This window comes from Acartia tonsa, chromosome 5 (genome assembly GCF_053477335.1).
Source record: "Acartia tonsa isolate MP-2025a chromosome 5, ASM5347733v1, whole genome shotgun sequence".
NCBI classification, from domain to species: Eukaryota; Metazoa; Arthropoda; class Copepoda; order Calanoida; family Acartiidae; genus Acartia; species Acartia tonsa.
The window spans coordinates 17,584,159-17,603,365 of NC_137264.1; the positions used below are offsets into that span (position 1 = coordinate 17,584,159).

Sequence of the window (19,207 nt, forward strand, 5' to 3'; positions counted from 1 at the left end):
AACTTCGTTCCCGTTATCAGAAAATGATTGTTGTCTTTTCTCTTCATCTTGTGGACTGATGCAGTACTAGGAAAATATAGTCTAAAATATGACCAGTAGGTATATCATCTTATAATGATATCTTCTTTCTTTCCAATGTTCAATTAACGTTCTATTTTTGCTAAGCAACACTGTAAATAAAAGTCGTCTTTTCAGTAAGATTAGAATTGAAAATGAAATTGTCATTTCTCTTAATTATACTTATGTTTTGCTTATACGTTATATGTGGCATTTAGGTATGATCTTATGGATAGAAAATTACTGTTTATCTATGATATATAAGAATTATCTGTTTAAATAATGGTAAACGGTTAGGTAAGGTCCAGTACAGTTTACTTTGAAATAGTCAACTCGGGGCTAAAAAAATATACAAAAGGAAAGATTTGTCTTTTTTAGCGAATTAATTTTCTATAGACATTGAACCGTTTTAAATTGTGAATATTCGCTTTACCTATGTCATTGACAAACACACACACACACACACACACACAAACACATACAAGAGAAATCACCGGAGCGTTAAATGAACAGCCTTAGGAGTCCCTAAAAGGTGTTGACACAAAAATAGTATATAAAAGTCGATTTATTTTAACTCTGCTTCATATTGGTCCTTTCAGGCTAATAACAGGCAAATACATAAATTATTTAGAGGTCTTGTTCGATGCTGGGTCGGTTTTTCATCTTGAACTAAATTACCAAAGAAAGTTGCAATTCGTTAAAAAGCACAGCTAGAAATTTTCTACAAATGTCGTACTTTTAAAGGGTTGGTTGTCTGCAATAGTTAGGATGGATGGGGCTTAATGATCGTTATAGATGACTGTCTTTAAGTTAATATCCACAATGTTTTGGAGTTTTTATTACATGAAGATGTTTTTCTGCTAAAAAAAGTAATTTTTAAAAAGTTGCTAGAAATGAACACCATTGTTTTATTTAGAAAGGAGTAAAATGATTCACATGACATTTATTCAATGTAACCAATAATCCTATGACTAAAGTAGATGATGTGTGTTTTGTTCATGTGTGCATAAAGATCTCAGAAGCTGGAATATCAATTTTCAGAGAAGCTTTGAAGTGGAGCTTTAAAGGTTTTGATCTAAATGCTAACAGGAAAAAATTTCCCTTAAAGATTGATAAATTCTAAAGCAGTAACTAAATGGATAGGTGAGAGTTGTTACTCGTTAAAAAATAAATTAATATTATTGAAAAAATATTAAACCAAAAAATATGATAATAGTTATTTCTCGCATCGTATTAGAAACAGCTTTCTGCGGATATATAATGTACAATTATAAGATTAACAACCAGTTTTTCAGCCCCGAGGTGCCGGCTAAAAAAACTGGTTTTAATCTTATGATTGTACATTTTTATATTCGTAGAAAGCTGGATACAATGTGATGCTAGACATAGTTTTTTTCGTATGGATGAGAACCGGTTCCTATCCAACGGATTCGAATGAATACGAGAAAATGAAATAATTACTTTTTTAAAAACTTAGATTTTGAAAACTATTATGATTCTTATTTTTTAACAATTTGTATAAAATTAACAAGTTCAGTTTCTTTATAATTTAAAGCAAAACAATTGTTTGTTTGTTTTTGTCATACAAGGAACACCAATTTAGAATAGATTAGATATAAAGGAACGTGTAAAAAGGCTTATAAAGTTATAATCCAAAAATAAAAAAAAGTTAATTTAATATTGTTGGAAGTTACCTCCCTCCCTTCTGAAGAGAGCCATTATTCAATCAAAGAAATTTTAATTTCTTCTTTTTTATAAAATTAAAATCACCATAAATTAAAAAATTTCCAAAACTTAGGTCTTATGGCTGGGTAAGGGAAAAAATTATTGAAGACAATAGACGATAAATTGATGTTTAAAAACACATTTTCCTTTCTGTTGATTAAAATAATTGGTTCAAAAGTTTCGACGCTGCTAATTCAAACCAACCGATCAAAATTAATAAAAGTTTGCAAAGTTTTTAGGTTAACAAAAGAGAAAAGTTTGTGTTACAAAACATTAGATACAAGTGAAATATACAGTTTAATGTCCCTCCCTCCCTGAACATTTCGCCATATTCACTTAAATCAAGCTTCAATTTAACATTTTTTTCTTATTACCTATTGATTTTTCTCTGAGAGAATGTTAAAAGGGCCGGAGGGGTCTGAGAGAAAAACATCGGACCTCTCTCAGGAGTCAGTTCAGTTTCAACACTAAAGTTGCTAACATGACACCTGGCGCGCGTAACACAACAATACAATCATTTATCTTTTAAATATAGTGTTGACAGGGATTATGCTTTGTGGATTTTTTTTTTAATATACATCTATCAAAGTGGTAAACTTTAAAAATTTATTAAAGTCTTACTTGAATTAATAAATGGATATTAGTGTTTACAGTGATTTCTTGAAAACTGAAATACAGTGAAAGTTCATATTCTAACAAATAATGAATATTTTATAATCTTAGATGCTTAGTGATTAATAATTATATATGTATAATAACATTCAATAAATCTTTAAGTTATGAATTCATGAAAAACTTAGTACCTTTAAATCTTGTTGTATTTTCAAACTTTTCTCGGTAAAACCATTGAAGAGAATTTTCGTGATTTACTGGAGTAAAAAAGTAACAATAGTATTAATTATCATTTGCGATTGAAACCATTGAATAAAATTGAAAACGAACAAATGTTTTTTATGGCAATCAGCTGATTAAAACAAATTGCCTAAAAATGTCTTTTGGCAAAGAAACCAGTGGCAATGGCAAAGGAGGGGAATGGAAGCTTGCAGGATGGTTTGGGGGCGCCAAGAAGAAGGAGCTGAGTGGAAAAAATACAGCACCCTCCAGGCATATTGAGTCATTCACAACAATCATTAAGCAGCATACCTTTTATATATGTACTAGCAGGACGCCCCTAGAGGCCTCTAGTGGCACTTGAAATGTTTTTTTTAAAATAATACATAACATTTCTATGTTGCGTTCAAGTCTCTACGTAAAAAAATTGTGTTTTTTTGTGATTTCTCTTGGGAGTGTGGTGGTAGCCTCCCCTAAAATAGTTATAATCCTTCCCGGGACCTATGAGAAGCTACCCTGTTTAGGAGAACCCGATCAGTTCAGTTGTTAGATTTTTCAGTACAGACAAACAGACACAAAGACAAACACACATCCTGTTATTTTTTTTTAAGGATTAGGTTGGAATGTTTAATTTTTGTCGGTTTGTGATGGTAATTTTTTAGAACTTTTCTATATACATAAATATAATAAATTTGAGATTTAGAACTATACTTATTACTAATAACAAACTATTCCTAACAATTTTATTCCTCGTTTGACAAATGACTCATTCTATTTCTTGAGCAGATTTACCTACCTTAGTTTCGGCAGCGCCCGTGGAATTAGTGGCGAATATGCCGGCGCCGGCGGTAGTCAGTCCAGGACTGATAACGGAGGTGCCACTACAATGTTTGTAAAAGGCGAGAAAAAGCGGCGAAAACTGATTTTTGATTATGTACCCTGGTCTCTACTAGATAGGTAAATTAAAATTTGATTTATTTTGATGATTAATTTGTCAGTTTCAAATTGAAAATAACTGAGAATACAAAATACTCGCGATACGCACCTAGAGACCATTTTATGTATCTCAAAAGTAAGGAAGTCCCCTACAATCTTAGATTAAACTATAAAAAGTGAAATTTATTTTGGACGGGGTAAGGGTACCTGGTAAAAAATGTCATAGTTTTGGAATAGCTGCGCTTATAAAAATAGATAGATAGATAAATAGCATGATTTTAGCACTACTTTTCAATGTTGACTGAAACCAAGGAATTTCTTTCCCACGAACTTTCCTTACACTTAATTAAACGTTAAAGACAGACAGACTGACGGACATTCACACAGAAACACACATACACACACACACACACACACACACACACACACACATGATAAAGTCACACATACACGCACAAACAAAAGATATCTTTATGTTTAGTGAAATTTGTTTACTGATTTATCGAAGGAAAACAAATAACTAACTGACTTACTGACTGACATACATACTGACGTACAGACTGACGTACAGACTGACATACAGACGGACGTACAGACTGACATACATACTGACGTACAGACTGACATACAGACGGACATACAGACTGACATACATACTGACGTACAGACTAACATAGAGACTGACGTACATACTGACATACATACTGACGTACTGACTGACATACAGACTGACATACAGACTGAAATACAGACTAACATACAGACTGACATACAGACTGACATTCAGAATGACATACAGAATGACATACAGAATGACATGCAGACTGACATACAGAATGACATACAGAATGACATGCATACTGACATACAGACTTACATACAGACTGACATACAGACTGACATACAGACTGACATACAGACTGACATACAGACTGACATACAGACTGACATACAGACTGACATACAGACTTACATACAGACTGACATACAGAATGACATGCAGACTGATGTACAGACTGACATACAGACTGATATACAGACTGACATACAGACTGACATACAGACTGACATACAGACTGACATACAGACTGACATATAGACTGACATACAGACAAACAGACTGACATACAGACTAATATACAGACTAACGTACATTCTAATATACATACTGCCATACAGACTGATGTACAGACTGACATACAGACTGATATACAGACTGACATACAGAATGACATACAGAATGACATGCAGACTGACATACAGAATGACATACAGAATGACATACAGAATGACATACAGACTGACGTAAAGACTGACATACAGACTGACATGCAGACTTACATACAGACTGACATACAGAATGACATGCAGACTGACATACAGACATACAGACTTCTAAACAGACTGATATGCAGACTGCCAAAATATTAATAAATAATATAACTTTACCTAATTATTGTTAAGTCAAATTTTAATTAATTCAAAGAGTAGATTAACTAGAGTGAGAAAATTTCTAAAACCCTTGTATTTAAAAAAACAATTTCAAACAAAGTGCTTAGATCACTTTATGGCATTAATTAATAGTACCCATAGTTAACTTAATACTGACATACCATTATCATAATAATATTACAAGTGTCAAACACGTTGGGGTATTTGCTTACATTAAAAAAAAATAACATAAAACATGGCTTCTATTGTAAATCTTTAACAATAGAATAATAAACTATTTGCGAGATCTAAAGAAGCATAGAAACATCATACCGCATATGTTTTACCTCTTTTTAATCTGCTTTGCAGTTCTTAAAAGTTTTGGATAAAGATCAAATTTCTATCTAGAATTTGTAAGTTTTAAGATAAAAAATTTTGTTCAGATAATCCAAAAATTGTCGTGCAAAAAGATCAAGAGATAGAAAATATGTAGTCAAAAATCTTTGTTAATAACACAATAACAAGAAGTAGAATAATTATGTATCATATTGTATTAAAGACAGCTTTCTATGGTTAGGAAACGAAAAAATAGCTTTTTAACATTTATGTTATTTGAGCTTTGAAAAAGTTAGTAGCAAAAGGTTAGGTTAGATTATAGATTATAGTTAAAGTTATAAAAACACACAAGAAACGTCCCATCCCCTTAAATTTTCTAGATGAATTAAAACAAGATAAAAAGACAGACCGGCGTACATAAGATTGTATACAGTAACACTGTTTTTCGTGTGAGAAGTAATAAATAGCTACCGACAATTTTCTCGATAATTTAGGAAGAGTTTCAAACTTCCGAAGAAGTGAAGCTTTTCCGTAAGCTGTTTTATATGTATTTGTAACCAATAGATACATAAACTTCTGTAAAAGTAACATAATGTTTGTCTGTGTATCTTTGTGTTTCTATCTAGCAAACCACTGCACTGGTCCAATATGGTTCTCCTTTACAGTAAAACTTCTTATAAGGTCCAAGAAAAGTTTTAGCTATTTTTGGGTAAGATATATCCACCCCCCCACCCCCCCCCCAAAAAAAAAACCCTCATCTCCCTCAAGTTCCTTTAGAGATCTTTAGGGGCTAGTAATAGTATTTAAATAAACGAGCTTTAGAAGCTTTAGAATATTTATGTTTTACAAGTTTATTTTCTGGCATTTTAACTATATAAAAACAGATATGAAAAATAAAAGACGGCTGTGTGAATGAATGCCATGTAATATCTTAGCAAATATCTATCGTAACCTAAAATAAATTGGAAGAGAGATACTTTTGTGATGGATGTTGCCTTCCTTGTTATTTCCTTGCTAAAAATAATAAAGGAAATTTTAAGCTTTAGTTCACGATTTTTGTGTTACAATTATAGAGCTAAATTTAGACCTTCTTTGAACAGAATAGGATCTACTGCAGTTCACGGTAAAATATTGCTGGTAACGAATGTTGCTATAAATTTATGAATTTTAAAGGCTGCTAGCTGCCAAACGGCTGAACGTACAGATCCTACCCGCACACCATTTTAGGCGGCATAAGAAGGCCTACAAATAATCTGGAATAGCCAAGATCCAATGATGCACAGGGAAAGCTTCACTGAAGTAAAACCGCGTAAAATAGGTCTTTTTCGCGCATTTCTGTGCACTGCGAGATAATTATGCATTATTGATTTATGGCTATTCCAGATTATTTGTAGGCCTTCTTATGCCGCTTAAAACAATGTGCAAGCATGATCTGTACATTCAGCCGTTTTGCAGCTAGCAGTCTTTAAAATTCATACATTTTTAGCAATATTCGTTACCAGCAATATTTTACCGTGAACTGCAGTAGATCCACAGAATAATATAATAGACATAATTTTTAGGAGAAAAAAATATTGAAATGATAACAATAGAGTTGCCGCGCAGTCTAGAACTAATATTTCTAATATCTTAGGTTCCAATTATTTTGTTTATTTTGCAAAAAAAAACACATTGAGGATAAATAATGTTTTGGGGGATTTAGGACCTTGAATAACCTAACCTAATTACACGAAAAACAAGGATGACAAGATCTATGAAAATGAAGCAAAAATATAATACTATAATAATCAACTATTTAGTGTCAACGATTAGATTTTTAAAAAATTATAATATGTATAAGCCTAGACTATAATTCGATATAAAGCTGTATATACAATCAATATGGGTGATCTTCCATTTTGAGACGTAAATATGCTACGCTGATATCATTATTCCTAATCACCCTAAACCTCCCCATTTCATGACTTGAATTTAGTAAACAACCATTTCATTTAAAGATCAAAATAGAAGAAATCATGATTTAAATGGATGAACATGAAAATGATTTCTTATTCGTTGGCTATTTATCTTTAGGGATTTTGATTACAACTTGAATTTTAAACACATTAGCAGTATCCAAACTTTTCCAACAATAGTTTTAATCAAAAGAATGGGGTAATTTCGTTTATTGCAATTGGGTGAATTCAACAATTTAACGCACTTTGTCTTATAACTGGTTCATACTATCTATTTTTTTATATAAATGGATATCTAAAGAATTTTCAAATAACACAAACTTCCTTTACTTAATCTATTCATAATATTATGTAAAACCTTGATTTTTTCAAAGGGCGTGTTGAGTAATGTGTAGAAGCGGATAACCCACCCCCCCCCCCCCACTTGAACAAACAATAATTTAGCTTTTTTTCAACTGTCATTAGGATCTGATTTTGTACAGTTAATGTTTTAAACAAATGGGTTTTTATTTTGTTTCAAAAAATCTTTAAGAGGTTATTTATAGAAAAATGTAAATAACACAAAGTTTCTTAGAACCAGATATATATTTGAGAAGCATCATTTGGTCTACTGGGTTTCCGTAATCAATTATTAGTATTACACCCCAAAATAGAATTTCTATACCTTCCCTTGTAGTATATCCTCAATTTACTTTTGGTTGGTTCTATAGTCTCCCAGATACAGTATAATGACAATAAAGTATTAGTTTAGTGAGAGCTAGTAATTATACTGTGATACTCGGCTTACAAAAATCATAAATACCGAATCTTTTATGATAAAAGGCGAATTAAATGATCATTAATAGGTGATTGAGAAAATACCTATAACCTTTTGATGTGTTATGTATCCTGTAGTTATAGTTGGATAGACAGATAGATAGATGAATAATACAAAGATAGATGAATTGTTTAGGTAGATAGATGGATAGATAGATGAATAGATAGATGAATAGATAGATGAATAGATAGATGAATACAAATATGAATAGATAGATTAATAGATGGATGAATAGAACCATGAAAAGATAGATGAATAGATAGATGAATAGATAGATGAATAGATAGATAAATAGATAGATGAATAGATAGATGATTAAATATATGAAAAGATAGATAAATAGATAGATTAATAAATATATAAATATATATGTATATGAATAAATAGATAAATAGATAGAAGCATAGGTAGATAGATGAATAGATAGATAAATAGATAGATGAATAGATAGATGAATAGATAGATAAATAGATAGATGAATAGATAGATGAATAGATAGATAAATAGGTAGATGAATAGATAGATGAATAGATAGATAAATAGATAGATGAATAGATAGATAGATAAATAGATAGAAGCATACGTAGATAAATAAATAAATGAACATATAAATGAATAGATAGATAAATAGATAGAAGCATAGGTAGATATATGAATTGATAGATGAATAAATAAATGAATAGATAGATAAGTAGATAGATAGACGAATCGATAGATAGAAGGATGGGCAAAGATTAATTTAGGTTAGATAGAAAGATAACGTCTACAAGACTGTAAGTAAATGATTTGAACTTTAAGGATTTCCTAGAACAATTAAAATAACAATCTCACTACCTTCTTTCCTCATTATAGACAAAATATTTGTAGAAACATGTCTTTTTTAGATTTTTTTTAGATATTTATCATTTCTTATTTCTATAAATGTTTGGGATTGGAGGGTCAACTTTCCATATTTTGGTACTTTTATCTATAATACAAAATAGAATGATGTCTGTCCATCCGTCTGTCTGTCCGTTAAGATCTCGGTAACCACTGAACCGATCGGATTCTACTCTTCAGGGAATATACCTACTGGTCATGTGGTGGTTTTAGGCTATTTTATTAGGGGGTGGGACACCTTCAACCCCCCCGTCATTTTTTTTATTATTTTAAATAGTGGTTGAGTGGGGGATCTCCAGGTAATAAAATATGTAATTATACCTCTTGAGACTAGGGACGAAGCCGCTACTATAAGAAATAGAAGGGGGAAGTTGATCCACTACTTTTAACTTTAGTTCAAAACAGAAAAAATGAGAGAGGAAAAATATGGATGTGCTATTATTTTGAGGGGTAAATTTTTCTTTAGAGAGTAGAGGTATCCTCGACCTCCCCCTATTAGAAATAAACCTCTTTTATTTTCAATTTATTTTTAAAAATGAGGTGGTGGAAGGTTTAGTGCTTGATAGACACTTGGAGTAAATGGCCAACTATTCTAGTAATAACATTATCATAAAAAGTAGTCTTGTTATGTTGATCTTAAAACAGCAAACAAGTTCCTACTGGTTTTTCACTTGTATTTTCTCTTACGAATAACAGATTGATAAATGAATCATTTTTAATAATTGAAAAAAAGCTGTTAGCAAATTAACAGTAAAAATCAACGTCACGAAAGAATTATATTTTGTGGTATTATACAAGAAAGATGACAACCAAACCAATTGAAATAATAAAATTAAATTTAATATATTATTAGAGGGCTTTAGTGACACTTTGAGAGGGAGAAAAATATTCTTCACTCTTAATTTTAGTTTTGAAAAGAAAAATTAAAGAAAGCCACTTTTGGAAATGGCAACTTTTTTCTTGGGGCGATATCTCTTGTGAGAGTTGAGGTACCCTACTCAAAAATAGTTATAACCCTTCCCTGAATCTATAAGAGGCTTCACTAATAAGGAGAGCCATAACCATAAGTTCAGCAGTTTGTAAGATACTTCGCTACAGAAACACAAACATTCTATTTCTACAAAATACTACAGATAATTGTATAAAGGACAGATTAACTTAGATAGATATGTGTTAAATACATGGATACCTTGTTACATAGATGATTAAGCAATCAATTAGATAGATAGATAATTAAGTATAAATCACGAAAAGATCCTTTTTGCGTGATTAACTAAAGATTGATAAAACCAATAAGAGTTGTTTTTAGAGTTTTTAAAACTCTTAGTAAAACATTTGAATTATTGTTTACGCTTTGTTTCAACTCTAGTGTCATTCTATTATCATAAGGGGCTTTAAAAATCACCTTTCATTTTCTTTTTTATCTAAATTGCTAAAGTTACAGACAGAAATTATATATTGTTTGTTTTTACATAAAGAACTTGCCGAATACGAGTAACGAAACCGATTGAATTAATTTTATTTAAGCTTTAAATGGGTCTCGAAATAGTTTTAAGCTTTAGATAGTTTTGAGTTTTTTGTATCTTTACCTTTAGATGGTTTTGAGTTTTTTCATTCATTCTCTTTCACTTCGAATACAGACAAAGTTTTATAACAAAGTAGATTCATTTATTGATTCTTTTTAAAAGCGAAGCTTTTCTATAATTAGGGTCGGTCCGTCCGTAACAGATAGCTTTTTTTGCTAATTTAGGAATGTTAGAATTGTCCCATTTTAAACATATTGATTTTTTTACTTTTTTAACAACAAATTTTTATGTGATCTAATAATCCGATTGATCTGATTTTTGGTATACTGATTCCTGGGACAACAAAGTATAATGTTATAAGCGAAGCAACTCCATAATCAAGTCCTAAAATTGTAAGTATGTCTATAAACATTATTCTGTATCAAGCAGTTTTTCAACAATTTTACTTACAATTTTGCTTCGACATTTATACATTTATATTCTGATTATTCAGTTCTGACACTATTCAAGTGTTAGTGTCCGTTTGTCTTACCGTTTTAGTGCTTCGCTTTTATGGATGTTGTCATCCTTGTTGTAGTATTGAATATGGTCCTACGACAAATACGGGAGTCCCAAACGTCGGAGTGGACAAACGACGGAGTGGACACTTAACCTAACCTAACAATTTTAGACCATCTTATAGGTTTTTAAAATGCCCAACCCCTGCGGGGGACTTATTTGTACATTCATATCTTAACCTAACCTAATCTGTATAGAAATACTTAATCAAATTAATGTTTTAACACTCCTGCGTTTGTCCACTCCGACGTATGGAACTCCTACGTTTGTACTGGAACCATGGATATATTATTAATTGGATCTTTCAAAAAGTTTTAATTTTCTCTAATAAAGTGAAACACGCAACTAGCAAAAATAACAATTCCTCCCTTCAACCCTCTTACACCATTACCTTCCCTCTTACTAGATGAACGAACTGGCCATTAAATGAATTATATGTTAGCAAGCTAAATTGACGACAATTTTTCTCCTGTCATAATATCCAAGTATATTCTTCATCATCAGACAGACATACCCAGTGAGGAAAGCTAGCTCATTGTAGAACACACTTAAAAATTTCAGTGACCTATACGAAAAGTAGAAAAGCATCGCGCAAAATCAAAATAAAAGACAATTTATCCATATCAATTCCTATCTTTTCTATCTTGAAACTAATTTACCTCCAATTGTGCTATCCCTCACGTCTGTATTTTACCATATTTCTTTCCAAATTCATATTAAAAATACAAAAATATATGTAAGTAGAAAGATAGACAAAAAAAAAAACAACAAAGAGCTTAATGACAAAAACTTATGATATAATTATGATACTTTGTAATAAGTAATGAAGTGAAGATTATTAAAGCTGTTTCTATAGTAGTTAATTACACCCTTATGACAATAAAATTACAACCTGTACTTGCCTCTTTTCGTACTGTCATATTACTGTTAATAAAGATCTTTGAGAATCGACTCATGTCATTTCTTCTTAGTTAGAATGATTTCGTGAATTTTCTGTAAATAGCGCCAAAATAAACAAATCACCCATATAATTCTTTTAATATAAAAAACTTTGATTTTTTCGCACAAATTACCTGTTGAGCACTGATAACAATAAATCAATAAAATAAATATAAGAGAGGGGGCTAAGTTTTTTCTAATCCTAACCCCTTCAGAGGCCCTAACTCTAAGGGGATACCAAGTAAACAATATAATCAAACCTAACCTGAACTTTAGTGACAAACAAATAACCCCCCCACCCCCCTCCCCCAAACCCCCACTATTTTACTAATCTTTGTAAAAATAAGGGGGGGGGGGTGAGGATATCAGGGTTTTGTATAACCAACATTCACATAAATACATATTGTAAAAACTGAAATTCTAATGAGTTAACTTAATGATGTTTTCATTGGGAGGAATTTTGAGAGAAACTTAATTCAGTTATATGACACATGTATGGTGAGGCATTTTTTAGACCACTCCACAATTTTTCTATACTTGAGCTAGTGGCTTTGCTCGTAGAGGGAGTTGGGAAAACCCGCCATTTTTAACATTCTTCAGGAAAAATTTTTTCCTACCCAACATTTTTTTTGCGATTTAGAAGAAAGGAAAAAAGTTTAGGAGGGGTGTCACACTAAAAATAGCTTGAAGAGGTAACAGGTCCCGTAGGTTTAATCTCTGTCAAGCAAAACCCGTCGGTTCATTGGTAAGCGAGACCCTTAGAAACGAAAGAACGAACGGACAGAGCAGACAGACAAACGAACAAACAATTATTGTTCTACTTTATATTAAAGTTAGAAGATAAACATTTATCATAAAAAAACAACTGGCTTTATTTTCATTATCATAGCTACTTTCAGTCGTGTATTTCTCCTTGCTGAGCTGCTTATAGACTGCAATATTATCCTTGAATATTTTCATTCTTGACATTAATGTTAGCAAAATGTGAATAGATCCAATGTAAGCTCAACATTTGTTAAGAAAAGGAAGCAAGTAATAACATTAATGTATTATGACCTCATTATTTAGATACATAGATAGATAGCTAGATGGATAGTTAGACAGATGGATAGATAGATAGTCAGTTCAATGGAGAGATAGCTGATAGATAAATAAATAAAGATGAAAAAGTTAATGTTTTATGACATTATTATTTAGATAAATACATAGATGTAAATTTTGATTATTAAGTAGATAGATAGATAGTTGAATGGAAAGATTGATAGATATGGAAGGCAAAATATGTATAATGACCTCATTATTTAGATACATAGATAGATAGCTCGTTGACAAATAGAAAGAGAGCTATTAAATGATAATAGATATAGCTTAATAGATACATAGATATGTTTATCAACATAAGCAAACAAAAAATTATGTAATAACACATATTCAAATAATTTTCTGCATGGTTTGGTACCTTCATAAGCTGAGTTGGCCATTGCAAACGCTTGAAATAAAAATAATTTAATATGCTCAGAGAAAAATGGATTTTTAGGCGAATTTAACGTCAATTACAAGAACATTTACTATTTCAGTAGATAAATAGACAACCAGAATAGTTAGGTTGGTATATGGATTTAAGTAATGGTACTAAAAAGGTACATGGTTAGGCATATAGATGAATAGATAGATAAATAATTTAGTATATCCTGTAAATAAATAAACAAATGATTTTTATAAGGAAAAAGGTAATATTTAATGTGTGTATTTCTTTCATGTAGTGTAATTGTTCTTAAGGTGTTTTAAAGGTGGGTTCTTAAAAATATAAGTTTCAATAAAAGATAAAATATAAAAGAGATATGGAATGAAACTTGAAGGAGAAAGAAAGTATCAAAGTTATTTATAAAGATAGATTGATTGAGAAAGCTAAAACAAAAAAGAGATAGAGAGAAATCTGGAAATAAATTAAAATTATCTTAAAAACTGAAAGTCAGACAGTTGGTTGTTCTTTGCAAAAAGGTAATTCTTATGGTTATTTACTACTCTTATGTTACAATATATTAATAGCCTGGGCTATATGTATATATTTCTGTGACACAACTGTTTGTTAGGGACTTTAGAAGCCCCTGAAGTAACCCCTGAGGGTAATTTGAAACTATCATTTTCTCTAATCAACACCTAGGGAGATAGATAGCGAGAAAGATATATAAAAGAATAGATAGAAAGAAAGCTAGGTAGATAGATAGATAGGACTAAAGACAGACAGACAATTGCAGGCTATTATCTTCGCTCCTGCATCTATAGGCTTTGTATGTTAAAGAAATGGAGATATTGTCATTACAGACTTTAGATATAAAATAGCCTAAAGCCTTTCTGGGGAAAATCATAAAAAAAACTAAATAGATTCAGTTGTTAGTAATTTATTAACAGCTAAAACTAAGTAGTAGGTTGTCTATTTTTCCGTCTGAAGCTGAAGATCTTGGTAAGCATTGAGCCGATTAGTTTTTGCTTCAGAGTAAATATACCTACTGATCCTAAGGGGGTTTTGTGCTATTTTTCAAGGGATTGGTAAACCCCCCTCAAAAAATTCCCTCAAATTAAAAACAATATTTAAGGGAATCCCTTCCTCTAGACGCTAGGTGCGCAGCCGCGTGTTTATAAATAAGAGAGGAAAGACAGTCCTCTTAAATTAACTTTTTAAAAGAAAAAAAAGTCTCTACCAACCTTTTTCATTACATAAATAAAGTTGTTTAAAGTTTAATGGTTTAATTAAGATTAATTTGAGTTTACTGTATTAAAAACTAATCTTATAATTAAACAAGGACTGTTTATTTAAGTGGCGTAGCTAACAATAGGTCAGAGGTCAGTTAACCAGTAATAAATTGATATATTACCCTAGATAGGCAATCAAACAAAATAATCCGTCTAACTTAAAAAGGAATGTCTAGCAGACGAGGATTTTACTTATGCAAAATTTAGCATAAGAAAAACAAATGTTTATAATTAATTGTTAAAAATTTATAAAATTAAAAACTTGACTTTTTTACCAATTATTTAGACTTAAATTACAGTCTAAAGCCATGGAGAAAGGGTTCATTGGGCTGTTTATTACAATAATCACCAAAGTTTTATGATAACGTGCTGAAAATGGATTGCCTATTTCTTCAATAATTTCCAAATGTGTACAGCAGATAACCCAAATATTGCGAAACCTATTTTAAGCTACTCTGGTCAAAGGGAAAAGCGATATAATGTATAAACGATTTATACATTAAAAATTATAATTTTTCAAATTTTGATTTTTTTTTTAAGTTTGAAGCTTTTTTAGCTAGTAGTAAATATTGAGATAAGACGCGGAGTCTAGGTACACTTTCGGAAACTAAAATTCAGTACATCGATTGAGGTCAACTGAAAATAGTTGCCGAATGTGTACGCAGTTTCCTGGGTGTTTCCTCATCCTAGCTCAATATTTACTACTAGCTACAAATCTTCAAACTTCCCTTAAAAAAATCAAAATTTGAATGTATAAACGATTTATACATTATACATTATAAATTTGGATTTTTTAAATTTTGATATTTTTTTGAAGTTTGAAGCTTTTTTAGCTAGTAGTAAATATTGAGCTAGGATGAGGAAACACTCAGGAAACTGCGTACACATTCGGCAACTATTTTCAGTTCATCTCGATTGATTACCTTGAGACTTGAGTGTCCAATCGTTTCAACCATTAATTGAAATCTATAGAAGGGGTAAATTTCTGTATCAGCATTGGGGATATACATGATTTTATTGGCCATTATCTTATCCCTTTTATCATTGTTCTAAAGCTGTTTATAAATCACCTAAATAAACTTTGTATAAAATTTTAGACTGTTTTTTTATTGTTATACTAAGGTATCGAGAACTATAAAATCCGCCAAAACTTCGAACCTACGTTTCCCATAACAAATTCGTAGAAAACCCTAAAATTACGGTTTTCAAATCAGAAATAAAAAGATTAAGATCTTTTCAGTTTCAGAAAGTAATTCTAACAAATACAGTCACTTATTATTGACTTAGACAACCTACCCTATGATTCGATTTAGCATCTGTTCATTAGTCAAAGCATCCTTCCCGCGGTTGAAAAAGACGCGTGACATTATAGCATTGGCCAATTTTCTTACCAATAAATAAATCTTATGAGCATGGTACCTTTTTATCATTGAATTTGTTAATAAAGTCTTTCAGACACCTTGTACAGTTTTTTTTTCATTTTCATTTTCAACTTTTTAACCCGATAGATAGAAATTTATGTAGATAGATACACAGAGTTATATATACAGACAGATAGATAGTTGTCAATAGATCCAGATAGATAGAAAGAGTAACAGGATGTCTATCTGTCTATTTGTACCGAAGGATCTTGCTAACCACAGAACCGATATGGTTCTTCTTTACAGTGAAGTTTCGGATTATGGAAAGAAAAGAAAGTAGCGGGTGTCGTCGTATTTTCACTGGTTAGGTAATTTGCACGCAGGGTTAAAGCCCCTGCAGGGGCTAGAAATAGGAGAAAATATACTGTGAAAATACGACGAAATCCAAGATCCGAAGTTTCTTATAGGTCCAAGAAGGTTTATAACTTTTTGGGGGGTTCATCCTCCCATGAAAAATCGCCCTTAGAAATAATACGCCTTCTTCCCTTAAGTCCCCCTTGATGCCTCTAGGGGCTTAGCTGCCTGTCTGTTATAATCTGACTCAGACAATGGCAGATGCAAAAATAAAATAATTTGTTTGTAATAAAAATTGAGGAGTTCTATAATTATTTACTCCCCGGGTGTGACAGTATAATTTCTGTCTCGGTCAGAGTAATACTTTAAAGTAATTCTTCTGACACAAATAGACTTTAGGATTAGATTATAAAGTTTTCTGTTCGTCATTTCCTTTCGCACGTTATTAGAAGCGTAGCACCTCTAATAATACTTTTGGATATCTTATTTTAAAATGAATCATTAATATTTCTGCTGCCGGGAAGAAGATGATATTAAAAATAAGACTAGAACCCAAAGTTTTAAAAGTTATAAAAACGTTGGGTATTTTTATTGAACTTTGATAGGTTAGTTCCAAACTAGTAGTGTCCACACTTTTCAATCATTAGGTTTGATCAATAGAAGGGGTTTCTAAATATTTTGTTTTTAGCGTTGCTTGTTTTTATGCTCTATCATCCTTGTTTTTCCGTTAAACTGTTAATAATATACTATAGCTTAATTAAAATTAATTATTGTCAATTAGAAAAATACTGAATTTTATCAGGAATGGAAAGGACAATAAGTTTTAAATTAATCTACAACTCTTCAATTATTCTATATTTACCAAGTACAAAAGGCAATATAATAGGGAGAATGTTTATTTAGAGCATTATCGTCCATTGTCTTGCTCCTGTCCCCCTGCCTTATTGTTTTTTTAGATTTTCTAGTTTTTTTTTGTAGATTTAAATAATTCGCTTCTATTCTTATGTGAAATTAAATGAAATATATTTCGCTTTAAGTTTAGAAATTGTCTACATAAAGTAAAGGCCTTTTTACCTTTGTTTTTACAAAATAAAATTAAATAGTTGAAGTTATTTAAACTTTTATAGGTAAGTTTGAATGTTGAATGGGTGATCAGATATGTAAATATATGGAAACTATACATATAGTGGATATTGGACTGTAAATTACACTAGTACCCAAAGTTCTGTGAATATTAAATCTTTTATTTTTTTGCTTGAAGTTTTGATTGATTGAGTTGAGAATCCAAAAAGGTAAAATTTTGTTTCCTATCATTGGGAATGCATATCAATTTATCGTCTATTATCTTTTCCCTTCAGATCCTTGGAATATTGATATTGTTCTATAGATAAATAGAATAAAATTATAAATAAAGAAAAGTTAGATTTATAAGAATATGTAAATTTAATGGAATATAAAAAAGCATTACAAACAGAAATAATGACAGACAGGCAGAATGAGGGAGTTTAAGCACTTATATATTTTACTTTGATGAAGTGACTGACAAACAGACTGTTAACTCTAGTTATAGAGTCGCTGCTTTGCTAAAGATATATGAATTGAAAAAATAAGTACATGTACTTTGGGTAGGCAGGCAGGATGAGGACATTGACCCCTGAAATCTGGTGGTACCCAAAGTTATATAATTTGTTGACTCTTCAATATTTTAAGTTTTGATTTGTTGGTTAAGCTAGTAATCTAAACTTTTAAAACATTTATTCAAATTTTAAAAAAGGTAATCAATAGGTATTCGCATAAGTTATTTTGTTTGTCTTATCCCTGGGAATTCCTTGACTTTAGGTAAGTTTTTCAATCTTTGAAGCAACTATTATATACACGATACACCTATAGTTTCTAATTATCTATCTATCTTCCTATCTTTTTAATATTATAGGTTTCATGTAAATTGCTGTTTAACTCGTTTAACAGATTAAAAAGAAGATTTCTTTAGTTACATAAATGTTACAATAACAATATGATTTCAGCCTACTATTGAGGGATACTAAGCTGTATAAATACTTTCGTTCAAAGACTTTAAAAAAACGTAAAGCGAAGCGTGTTATTCTTATTTTCTAACCGTCTTTTTAGTGCTAAAGTTTCTTTAAAGTGTATTAAGACCAGATTATCATGCTGGATAAGACAATGAAAGATAAATTAATGTATTCCTTTAATGATGACAAACTAAATTATCTTTTAGTAAAATTAAATTATTAATATATTAGTTCAAAAGTTTGGATACTGCTTGTTTAAACCGACAAATCAATGTGTAATGAAAGAACCCAAAGTTTTTAAGATTCTTAGTCAGTAATTATTTAACAAGTTGTAAAAAACTTTTGTTTATTTTTGACAGTCCAATATTTTTTCTCTCCCTGGTCAACTAATAGATGGATATATACATGTAGTTTGCATGAAAACTAAAGCTAAAGCCGAAGCTGCAGCGATGACAAAACTGATTTCAGCTGCGCGTCTTAGAAAATCCTCTGCTGTGGTCAGGCTGTACTATCCTTATAAGAAAGTAACAGGATGTGTGTATGTCTGTGTGTCTGTCTGTACCGAAGGATCTCGCTAACCGCTGAACCGAGCGGGTTCTCCTTAACAGGGTAGCTTCTCATAGGTCCCAGGAAGGTTTATAACTATTTTGTGGGAGGGTACCATAACCCTCCTAAGAGAAATCACAACAAAATAAAAAAAAATTAATATTTGAGAGAC

At 31.0% G+C, this 19,207-nt stretch overlaps 1 protein-coding gene across 1 annotated transcript in view; it reads left to right on the top strand.

Moving 5' to 3' along the window:
- Positions 1-2,770: 2,770 nt before the first annotated feature.
- LOC145320039 (uncharacterized) overlaps positions 2,771-19,207 on the top strand; it is a 171,030-nt gene continuing 154,593 nt past the window's right edge. The window contains exons 1-2 of the mRNA XM_080162478.1: positions 2,771-2,886; positions 3,400-3,570. Coding sequence (XP_080018604.1) covers positions 2,771-2,886; positions 3,400-3,570 — 287 coding nt within the window. The remainder of the gene's footprint in view (positions 2,887-3,399; positions 3,571-19,207) is intronic.